The sequence below is a fragment of the Agelaius tricolor genome, unplaced genomic scaffold (assembly GCF_023055355.1).
Source record: "Agelaius tricolor isolate 1412-34295 unplaced genomic scaffold, bAgeTri1.0.p SCAF_119, whole genome shotgun sequence".
NCBI lineage: Eukaryota > Metazoa > Chordata > Aves > Passeriformes > Icteridae > Agelaius > Agelaius tricolor.
The window spans coordinates 233,743-245,055 of NW_027269379.1; the positions used below are offsets into that span (position 1 = coordinate 233,743).

Here is an 11,313-nt window from a genome sequence, read left to right on the forward strand (position 1 = left end):
CATTGGGGATTTGGGGACATTTGGGGCATTGGGCAGGGCCCTGGGGACACTTGGGGACCCTCGGGGACTCTCGGGGACCCCAGGGGACATTGGGGACACTGGCAGTGATAGGGACAGGAGGGGACAGGGAGGGTGATGGGGACACGGGGGACACAGGGCAGGGCCCAGGGGACACCTCGGGACACCTGGGGACACTTGGGGACACTGGGAATGATGGGGACAAGGGGGACAGGAGGGGACAGGGAGGGTGATGGGGACATGAGGGACACAGGGCAGGGCCCAGGGGACACCTGGGGACCCTCTGGAACACCTGGGGACACCTGGGAACCCTCGGGGACACTGGGAATGATGGGGACATGGGGGACAGGAGGATACAGGGAGGGTGATGGGGACACGGGGGGACACAGGGCAGGGCCCAGGGGACACCTGGGGACACCTGGGGACCCTCGGGGACACTGGAATGATGGGGATGAGGGAGACAGGAGGGGACAGGGAGGGTGATGGGGACACCTGTGGACATTTGGGGACACATGGGGGACATTTGGGGACATTGGGGACCCTCGGGGACCCCGCGACCCCCGCCCGCTCCTCTGGTCCCCGTTTACGACACCGCTCCCCCCCCCCGCTCTCATCGCGGTTTTGCGACAGCGGCGCTTGGCGGCCGCGCCCGGCGGCGGCGGCTGCGCTTTACGGCCCGGCCATGGCGGAGACAGAGCGGGCGGGGAACGGCGGCGGCGCCGGCCCCGGGCGGCCCCCGAGCTCCGCCGAGCTCGAACGGGCCGAGGAGCTCAAGGCCCAAGCCAACGAGTTCTTCAAAGGTACCGGCGAGCAACGGCGGGGACCGGGGAGGGAACCACGGCGGGGAACGGCGGGGAACGGGGGGCTGCCAGATAGGGAGCTATGGGTGGGAATGGGGGCTGCCAGATAGGGAGCCGCTGAGGGCAGTGCGGGGTAACGGGGCTGCCAGATAGTGATCCATTGGGGGTAATGGGGGCTGCCAGATTGGGAGCCACGGCGGTTAACGGGGATTAACGGGGGATAACGGGTCTGCCAGATTGGGAGCCGCAGCTGTTAACGGGGATTAACGGGGGATGCCAGATAGGGAGCCGCGGCGGTTAACGGGGGCTGCCAGATAGGGATCCATAGGGGGTAACGAGGGGCAATGGGGGCTGCCAGATTGGGATCTATGGGGGAGAGTGGGGGCTGCCAGATTGGGATCTATAGGGGCTGCCAGATTGGGATCTATAGGGGAGAGTGGGGGCTGCCAGATTGGGATCTATGGGGGATCTCTAGGGGCTGCCAGATTGGGATCTATGGGGGATCTCTAGGGGCTGCCAGATTGGGATCTATCGGGATCTATAGGGGCTGCCAGATTGGGATCCATGGGGAAAAGTGGGGGCTGCCAGATTGGGATCTGTAGGGGCTGCCAGATTGGGATCCATGGGGGCTGAAAGATTGGGATCTATGGGGGACAGTGGGGCCACTCCTGACCTTTGGGGTCTGGTCACTTCTTGCTTTTGGGGTCTGGTCACTCCTGGCCTTTGGGTTCCAGCCATCCTCATCCTTTGGGACCTGGTCCCTCCCAAACTTTGGGACCTGGTCCCTCCTGATCTTTGGGACCTGGTCCCTCCCGAACTTTGGGACCTGGTCACTCCTTTCCTTTGGGACCTGGTCACTCCTTTCCTTTGGGACCTGGTCACTCCCACCCTTTGTGCTCTGGTCACTTCTGACCTTTGGGACCTGGTCACTCCCAAACTTTGGGATCTGATCCCTCCCAACCCTTTGGGTCCTGGTCCCTCCTTACCTTTGGGACCTGGTCCCTCCCAAACTTTGAGATCTGATCCCTCCTTACCTTTGGGACCTGGTCACTCCTGACCTTTGGGATCTGGTCACCCCCAACCCTTTGTGCTCCGGCCACCCCCAACCTTTGGGACCCGGTCGCTCCCAACCTTTGGGACCCGGTCACTCCCAAACTTTGGGACCTGATCCCTCCTTACCTTTGGGACCTGGTCACTCCTGATCTTTGGGACCTGATCCCTCCCAAACTTTGGGACGTGGTCACTCCCATCCTTTGGGACCTGATCACCCCCACCCTTTGGGACCTGATCCCTCCCAAACTTTGGGATCCAGTCCCTCCTGACCTTTGGGACCTGGTCACTCCTGACCTTTGGGATCTGGTCACCCCCAACCCTTTGTGCTCCGGCCACCCCCAACCTTTGGGACCTGGTCCCTCCCACCCTTTGGGACCTGGTCACTCCCAAACTTTGGGACCTGATCCCTCCTTACCTTTGGGACCTGGTCACTCCTGATCTTTGGGACCTGATCCCTCCCAAACTTTGGGACGTGGTCACTCCCATCCTTTGGGACCTGATCACCCCCACCCTTTGGGACCTGATCCCTCCCAAACTTTGGGATCCAGTCCCTCCTGACCTTTGGGACCTGGTCACTCCTGACCTTTGGGATCTGGTCACCCCCAACCCTTTGTGCTCCGGCCACCCCCAACCTTTGGGACCTGGTCCCTCCCACCCTTTGGGACCTGGTCACTCCCAAACTTTGAGATCTGATCCCTCCTTACCTTTGGGACCTGGTCACTCCTGACCTTTGGGACCTGGTCACCCCCAACCCTTTGTGCTCCGGCCACCCCCACCCTTTGGGACCTGGTCCCTCCCAACCTTTGGGACCCGGTCACTCCTGATCTTTGGGACCTGGTCCCTCCCGACCTTTGGGTCCTGGTCACTCCCAGCCTTTGAGACCTGGTCCCTCCCAACTCTTTGTGCTCTGGCCACCCTCACCCTTTGTGCTCCGGCCACTCATCCCTTTTACCCCACGACCTCTGGCCACCCCCACGACCCAACGCCGTCTGTCTGTGTCTGTCTGTCTGTCTGTCTGTCTGCGTGCCTGCGGCCAGGCAAGGACTACGAGAGCGCGGTGAGGCTGTACAGCAGCGCCATCGAGCTGAACCCCTCCAACGCCATCTACTATGGCAACCGCAGCCTGGCCTACCTGCGCACCGAGTGCTACGGCTACGCCCTGGCCGACGCCACGCGCGCGCTGCAGCTCGACAGCAAGTACGTCAAGGGCTACTACAGGAGGGCCGCCAGCAACATGGCCCTGGGCAAGTTCAAGGCTGCCCTCAGGGACTACGAGATGGTGAGAGCTGGGTCAGGGGTCAGGGTGTCCGTCATGGAGTCAGGGTGTCCGTCCTGGGGTCAGGGTGTCCATCCTGGGGTCAGGGTGTCCATCCTGGGGTCATCGTGGGTGAGCTGGGGTCAGTGTGTGGCCAGCAACATGGCCCTGGGCAAGTTCAAGGCTGCCCTCAGGGACTACGAGATGGTGAGAGCTGGGTCAGGGGTCAGGGTGTCCGTCATGGAGTCAGGGTGTGTGTCCTGGGGTCAGGGTGTCCATCATGGGGTCAGTGTGTGCGTCCTGGGGTCAGGAGAGGGTTGGGGACATCACTGGGGTCAGGGTGTCCATCCTGGGCTCAGGGTGTCCATCCTGGGCTCAGGGTGTCCGTCCTGGGGTCAGGGTGTCCATCCTGGGGTCAGTGTGTCCGTCCTGGGGTCAGTGTGTCCGTCCTGGGGTCAGGGTGTCCGTTCTGGGGTCAGGGTGTCCCCAGCTGTCCCCACACCCTAGGGCCATGTCCCCAGCTGTCCCCACGCCCTCAGGGGCTGTCCCCATGCTGTCCCCAGCTGTCCCCAGGCTGTCCTCAGCTGTCCCAGGCTATCCCCACACCCTCAGGCCATGTCCCCAGCTGTCCCCAGCTGTCCCCAGGCTGTCCCCAGCTGTCCCCACCCCCTCAGGCCGTGTCCCCCAGGCTGTCCCCAGCTGTCCCCAGGCTGTCCCCCACCCCCTCAGGCCATGTCCCCAGGCTGTCCCCAGGCTGTCCCCAGGCTGTCCCCAGGCTGTCCCCAGCTGTCCCCATACCCTCAGGCCATGTCCCCAGCTGTCCCCACCCCCTCAGGCCGTGTCCCCAGGCTGTCCCCGGGCTGTCCCCAGCTGTCCCCACCCCCTCAGGCCATGTCCCCAGGCTGTCCCCAGCTGTCCCCAGCTGTCCCCACACCCTCAGGCCGTGTCCCCAGGCTGTCCTCAGCTGTCCCAGGCTATCCCCACACCCTCAGGCCGTGTCCCCAGGCTGTCCCCAGCTGTCCCCAGGCTGTCCCCAGGCTGCCCCCAGCTATCCCCACCCCCTCAGGCCGTGTCCCCAGCTGTCCCCACCCCCTCAGGCCGTGTCCCCAGGCTGTCCCCGGGCTGTCCCCAGCTGTCCCCACCCCCTCAGGCCATGTCCCCAGCTGTCCCCGGGCTGTCCCCGGGCTGTCCCCAGCTGTCCCCACACCCTCAGGCCGTGTCCCCAGCTGTCCCCAGCTATCCCCAGCTGTCCCCAGCTGTCCCAGGCTATCCCCACCCCCTCAGGCCGTGTCCCCACCCCGTCCCCCCGCAGGTGGTGAAGGTGAGGCCCAACGACAAGGACGCCAAGCTCAAGTACCAGGAGTGTCACCGCATTGTCAAGCAGAAGGCCTTCGAGAGGGCCATCGCCAGCGACGAGCACAAGCGCTCCGTGGTCGACTCGCTGGACATCGAGAGCATGAGTGAGACCCCCGGGATGGGCTGGGCAGGGGGCCTGGGGGGGCCTGGAGGGGCTCAGGGGTCACTTTGGGGGGCTCAGGGGTCACTTTGGGGGGGCTCGGGGCGAACCTGGAGTGATCAGGGGTCATTTTGGGGGGCTCAGGGGTCATTTTGGGGGGATCGGGGATCATTTTGGGGGGCTTGGGGGTCATTTTGGGGGGCTCAGGGGTCACTTTGGGGGGCTTGGGGGGAGCCTGGAGGGGCTCAGGGAGGTCCTGGAGGGCTCAGGGATCATTTTGGGGGGGCTCAGGGGTCACTTTGGGGGGCTCGGGGGGAACCTGGAGGGGCTCAGGGATCATTTTGAGGGGCTCAGGGGTCATTTTGGGGGGGCTCGGGGGTCATTTTGAGGGGCTCAGGGGGAACCTGGAGGGGCTTAGGGGGAACCTGGAGGGGCTCAGGGGTCACTTTGGGGTGCTTGGGGGTCACTTTGAGGGGCTCAGGGGAACCTGGAGGGGTCAGGGGGAACCTGGAGGGATCAGGGGGAGCCTGGAGAGGCTCAGGGGGGCTCAGGGGTCATTTTGGGGGGGCTCAGGGGGAGCCTGGAGGGCCTTAGGGGGGTCCTAGAAGGTTCAGGAGTCACTTTGGAGGTCTCAGGGATCACTTTCGGGGGCTCATGAGGCACTTTGGGGGTCTCAGGGATCACTTGGGGGGCTCAAGAGTCATTTTGGGGCGCTCAGGGGTCACTTGGGGGTCTCAGGGGTCACTTTGGGGGTCTCGGGGGTCACTTAGGGCTCCTTGGAAAGGATCAAGGTCCCTGGGGTCTTCAGGAGGGTCCTTGAGAGGGTCTGGGGGGGGGGGGGGTCCCTGAGTTGCTCTCTGGGAGGGTCTGGGGATCCCTGTGAGGATCTTGGGGTCCCCTGAGGGTCTCTGGGAGGTTCCCCTGAGGGTCCCTGGGATAATTTTAGGGTCCCCTGAGGGTGTCTCACGAGGGTCTCCAGCCCCCCCCCACTGTCCCTGTTGTACCACGGGGAGGGGGGGACCCTGTCCCCACGCTGTCACCCCCCCATTGTCACCCCCCATTGTCACCCCCTCATTGTCACCCCGCAGCCATCGAGGACGAGTACAGCGGCCCCAAACTGGAGGACGGCAAGGTCACCTTGGCCTTCATGAAGGACCTGATGCAATGGTACAAGGACCAGAAGAAACTCCACAGGAAATGCGCCTACCAGGTAGCCCAAAAACCCCCCCCCCCCCAAAAAAAAAAACCCCCCCAAAACGTCCCCCCCTGCTTGTCCCCCCCTGCTGTCCCCACACGTCCCCACCCCGCAGATCCTGGTGCAGGTGAAGGAGGTGCTGGCCAAGCTGCCCACCCTGGTGGAGACCACGTTGAAGGAGGTGGGTTCTGCTGGCTCTGGGGGGGTTTGTCCTCAGTCAGGGCTGTCGTCCCCTCCCGTGCCAGCTCGGTGACACCGGCGGTGTCCCCTTGGCAGACGGAGAAGGTGACGGTGTGCGGGGACACCCACGGCCAGTTCTACGACCTGCTCAACATCTTCGAGCTCAACGGGCTCCCCTCCGAGGCCAACCCTTACGTATCCACACCCCGAGGGTCCCTCCTGGGGGGGGTGGGACAGGGCTTGAGGGGGGGGGGGACACTCGTGGGAGGTGGCCTCGTCCTCAGCTGGTGACAGATTTTCAACGGGGACTTTGTGGACCGCGGCTCCTTCTCGGTCGAGGTCATCCTGACGCTCTTTGGCTTCAAGCTGCTCTACCCTGACCACTTCCACCTGCTCCGAGGTACTGACAGGGCCTGGGGGGTGAGGCCTGGGCCCCCCACCCCACCCCTGGCTGGCTCTGGGGGGGAGGTGTCCCCACGGATGTCCCCCGTTGTCCCCTGCTGTCCCCAGTTGTTGCTTATGGATCACTATTTGGCAGCGCCCGTTGTACGGTATAGGTCGCTTTTTGGCAGATCTTGTTAAAAGGGGAATTTTGTCACTGTCCCGTCCCTGTCCCATTGAGGTTGGGGACATCCCTGTCCCCTTGGGGTTGGTGCCACCCCTGTCCCTTGGGGATGTCCCTGTCCCATTGAGGTTGGGGACATCCCTGTCCCTTAGGGTTGGTGCCATTCCTGTCCCTTTGGGGTTGGTGCCATCCCTGTCCCCTTGGGGTTGGTGCCATCCCTGTCCCTTGGTGCCATCCCTGTCCCTTGGGGATGTCCCTGTCCCATTGAGGTTGGTGCCATTCCTGTCCCTTGGTGCCATCCCTGTCCCTTGGGGATGTCCCTGTCCCATTGAGGTTGGTGCCACCCCTGTCCCTTGGGGCTGTCCCTGTCCCTTGGGATCGGTGCCACCCCTGTCCCTTGGGAACATCCCTGTCTCATTGGGGTTGGTGGCATCCCTGTCATTTTGGGGTTGGGGATATCCCTGTCCCTTGGTGCCATCCCTGTCCCTTGGGGTTGGTGCCATCCCTGTCCCTTGGGGATGTCCCTGTCCCCTTTGGGGTTGGTGCCATCCCTGTCCCTTGGGGATGTCCCTGTCCCCTTTGGGGTTGGTGCCATCCCTGTCCCTTTGGGATCAGTGCCACCCCTGTCCCTTGGTGCCATCCCTGTCCCATTGGGGTTGTTGCCATCCCTGTCCCTTTGGGATCAGTGCCACCCCTGTCCCTTGGTGCCATCCCTGTCCCCTTGGGGTTGGTGCCATCCCTGTCCCATTGGGATCAGTGCCACCCCTGTCCCTTGGTGCCATCCCTGTCCCATTGGGGTTGGTGCCATCCCTGTCCCCGTCCCCAGGACCAGCTCGTGGTGCCACATCATGGTGTCGTGTCCCCTCTGTCTGGTTGTAGGGCACATCCCGTGTCCCCTGTCCTGTGTCACAGGGCCGCATCCCCTGTCCCCAACCCTTATCCCCTGTCCCTCCTGGGGACATTCTCTGTCCCCCATCCCAGATCTCAGCGGATGTCCCACCCTGGACTCTGGGGGCTTTGTCCCCAGGCCAGATGGGTGTCCCCAACCCCAGGCAGTGTCCCCAGGAGTGGCAGTTGTCCCCGTGTCCCCTCAGGGAACCACGAGACGGACAACATGAACCAGATCTACGGCTTCGAGGGCGAGGTGAAGGCCAAGTACACGGCGCAGATGTTCGCCCTCTTCAGCGAGGTCTTCGAGTGGCTGCCCCTGGCCCAGTGCATCAACGGCAAAGTGCTGGTGAGGGGACACCGAGGGGACATTGTCACCTGGGGTCACTATCTGGCAGCGCCCATTGGCTTTAAGAGACCCCTATTTGGCAGCCCTAGTGGCTCATTATCTGGCAGCTGCCCTTTACAGGAATGGATCCCAATTTAGCAGTGGAGCTCACTATCTGGCAGCCCCGTTGATTTTAATGGATCCCAATTTGTCAGCCCCAGCGGCTCAATATCTCGCAGCTGTCATGCCCTGTTGATTTTAATGGATCCCAATTTGGCCTCCCGTTGGGCTCACTATCTGGCAGCCCTGTTGCTTTCAATAGATCCCAATTTCGCAGTCCATTATGTGGCTCATTATCTGGCAGCGCCCATTGGAAGTAATAGATCTCAATTTGGCAGTGGAGCTCACTGTCTGGCAGCCCCGTTGATTTGAATGGATCCCAATTTGGCAGCCCCACTGGCTCAATATCTCGCAGCCCTGTTGATTTTAATGGATCCCAATTTGGCAGCTCTGGTGGCTCACAATCTGGCAGCCCCATTGATTCTAGTGGCTCCCTTTTTGGCAGCGCCCTCAAAATGGGGGAATTTGACCCCCCGACCCCGTCCCTGTCCCTTCGGGGTCGGGGGTGGCCCTGCTGTCCCCCTGCTGTCCCCAATGTCCCCACTGTGTGTCCCCACCCCCAGATCATGCACGGGGGGCTCTTCAGCGAGGACGGGGTCACCCTCGATGACATCCGCAAGATCGAGCGGAACCGGCAGCCCCCAGACTCAGGTGGGACAGGGACCCCCCCATCCCTGGGATGTCCCCAAGGTGTCCCCAAGGTGTCCCCAAGGCCAGGGGCTGAGCTGTGACCCTCCCCACCCTGTGTGTCCCCCCTCCAGGGCCGATGTGTGACCTGCTCTGGTCTGACCCCCAGCCCCAGGTGAGCCGTGACACCCCCGGGATGTCCCCTGGTGTGTCCCCGTGTCCTGGGGGTGTCCCCGTGTCCTGGGGGTGTCCCCAAGGTCCTGCTGCTGTCCCTTTCCGTGTCCCCGTGTCCCAGTGCTGTCACCTGCTGCATCCCAGTGCCACCCTCTGCCCGTGTCCCTGATGTCCCAGTGCCACGCTCTTCTCCTGTCCCCAAATTCCCAGCGCCACCTCCCCTGTGGCAGCTGATCCTGCTGTCCCCTGGGTGTGTCCCCAATGTCCCCCAATGTCCCCACTGTCCCAATGTCTCCAATGTTCCCAATGTCCCCGATCACCCCAATGCCCCCAATGCCCCCATGTCCCCAATCACCCCAATGTCCCCAATGCCCCCAATGTCTCCAATGCCCCCAATCACCCCAATGTCCCCAATGTCCCCAGAACGGCCGGTCGGTCAGCAAGAGGGGGGTCAGCTGCCAGTTTGGCCCCGATGTCACCAAGCGCTTCCTGGAGCGGAACCGCCTGGAGCTCATCATCCGCAGCCACGAGGTCAAGCCCGAGGGCTACGAGGTGGCCCACGATGGCCGCTGTGTCACCGTCTTCTCCGCCCCCAACTACTGGTGAGGGACACCTGGGGACACGGCTGGGGACAGGGCGGGTGGCGCTGTGGCCTTGGGTTTGGCGCCCAGTGTCGCCTCGGTTCAGTGCCTTGAGCTGTGGGGGACACTTGGTCTGATGTCCCCAAGCCCGGTGTCCTCAAGCCCAGTGTCCCCTGAACCACGTTGGCCACTTGGTCCGGTGTCCCCAAGCCCGGTGTCCCCTGACCTGCAGTGTCCCCTTGGTTTTGTCCCCAGTGTCCCCTGAGCCACCTTGACCACTTGGTCCAGTGTCCCCTGTACCTCGTTGTCCCCAAGTGTCCCCATCCCCAGCCTTGGTGGCCCACCAGGGTTGTGCTCTGATGTCCCCAAATGTCCCCAAATGTCCCCAAATGTCCCATCCCTGGTGGTTCCCCACCCTCGGTGGCCCACGGGGGTTGTGCTGCGATGTCCCCAAGTGTCCCCAAATGTCCCCAAATGTCCCCTGCAGTGACCAGATGGGCAACAAGGGCTCCTACATCCACCTGCGGGGCAGCGACCTCCGCCCCGACTTCCACCAGTTCACAGCAGTGGTGAGTCTGGGGGCTCTGGGACCCCCAAAATCCACCCTGGGACCCCCAAAATCCACCCTGGGACCCCCAAAATCCAACCCAGAGACCCCCAAAATCCTGGGACCCCCAAAATCCGCCCAGGGACCCCCAAATCCTGTGAGCTCCAAAACTGGAGGGGGTCTCGAATTTATGGGGGGGTTCCCAGGGGTTATTTGGGGAGGGTCTCATCTTTTTAGGGGGTCCCCAGAGGTTATTTGGGGGGGCTCCTGGGGAGGGTCTCATCCTTTTTGGGGGGGGGTCCCCAGGGGTTATTTGGGGGGGGACTTTTATAGGGGTCTCATCCTTTTTTTGGGGGTGTCCCCCAGGGGTTATTTGGGGGGGACTTTTAGGGGTCTCATCCTTTTTTTGTGGGGGAGTCCCCAGGGGTTATTTGGGGGGGAATTTTAGGGGTCTCATCCTTTTTGGGGGGACTTTTATGGGGGTCTCATCCCTTTGGGGTGGCTCTTTTCTGTCTCACCTTTATGGGGTGACCTCAGAATTTTTTTTGGGGTGTCCGGGCTGACAATTTGGGGTGGTGGAGGGGGAAGATGTCCCCCCCAAACCCCCCACCCCTGAACCCCCTCATTTTTTTTACCCTCCCAGCCTCACCCCAACGTCAAGCCCATGATGTACGCAAACACCCTCCTGCAGCTGGGCATGATGTGACCCCCCCCAAAAGGGGGTCCCCACGACCCCCCCCCCCCACCCTGCACCCCAATAAAAACCAACCCCGACCCCCCCCCCCCCAGACCCCAGCACCCCCCAGGGGGGTTTTAATATATTGGAAGATTGTATTTATTCCCCTCCCCCCCCCCCAACCCTCCCCAGTGCTCCCAGTTTGGGGCTCCAGGGGTGGGGGATGGGGCAGAGGGGGGGGGTGGGGGGGGGTCCTGGAAATTGGGGGGGGTGGGGGGTGGGGTGGGGAGGGGTCCCCTCCCCTCTCCTCCAACCCCTCCCCAAAATAAACGAGCAATAGGTGCGAGGAGGAGGAGGAGGAAGGGAGGGGGGGGAGGAAGAGGAGGAGGAGGAGGAGGAGGAGGGGGGAGGGGTCCCGTGCCGCCCCTCCCCCTCTCCTTTTCCCCCCCACACCCCCCCCCCCCCCCGCCGTGCGGTTTTACCATCTCTGTAATTAATTAATCACGTTCAATAAAGTTAATTAAAAGTCGCTCGGTGAACGATTCCCGGCCGCTGGGGGGCGCGGCCGCCAGGGGGCGCTGGCGTCGTTGCGTTGCCATGGAAACCCCGCCCCCCTCCCACTTGTTGCCATGGCGACCGGGATGGAGGGCGGGGGGACCTCAAACGACCCCCGGGAACCCCCAAATTCGTCCTTGGCACCCCCAAATTCCCCCCAGAACCCCCCAGATTTGTCCTTGGGACCCTCAGATCTCACCCAGGGACCCCAAAACCTCCCTGGGACCCCCAAACCTCATCCAGGGACCCTCAAATCTCACCCAGAGTCCCCCAAAACCTCCCTGGGGACCCCCCT

The 11,313-nt window shown here is 63.0% G+C and overlaps 1 protein-coding gene across 3 annotated transcripts; it reads left to right on the forward strand.

The window, feature by feature from the left end:
* The first annotated feature begins 670 nt into the window (after positions 1-670).
* Positions 671-10,992, forward strand: PPP5C (protein phosphatase 5 catalytic subunit). 3 transcript variants are annotated; one of them, XM_071419902.1, is made up of 13 exons: positions 671-818; positions 2,909-3,150; positions 4,439-4,586; positions 5,671-5,792; positions 5,893-5,958; positions 6,054-6,152; positions 6,252-6,357; positions 7,617-7,759; positions 8,422-8,509; positions 8,620-8,660; positions 9,083-9,261; positions 9,728-9,809; positions 10,431-10,992. In XM_071419902.1, the coding sequence occupies exons 1-13, from the start codon at positions 701-703 to the stop codon at positions 10,491-10,493; spliced, it is 1,497 nt and encodes a 498-aa protein (XP_071276003.1). In that variant the 5' UTR covers positions 671-700; the 3' UTR covers positions 10,494-10,992. The 3 variants fall into 3 exon arrangements, with proteins under 3 accessions (XP_071276003.1, XP_071276004.1, XP_071276005.1); XM_071419903.1 differs by having other exon boundaries at positions 5,905-5,958; XM_071419904.1 differs by lacking the exons at positions 671-818; positions 2,909-3,150 and adding an exon at positions 3,263-3,333.
* Positions 10,993-11,313: the final 321 nt, after the last annotated feature.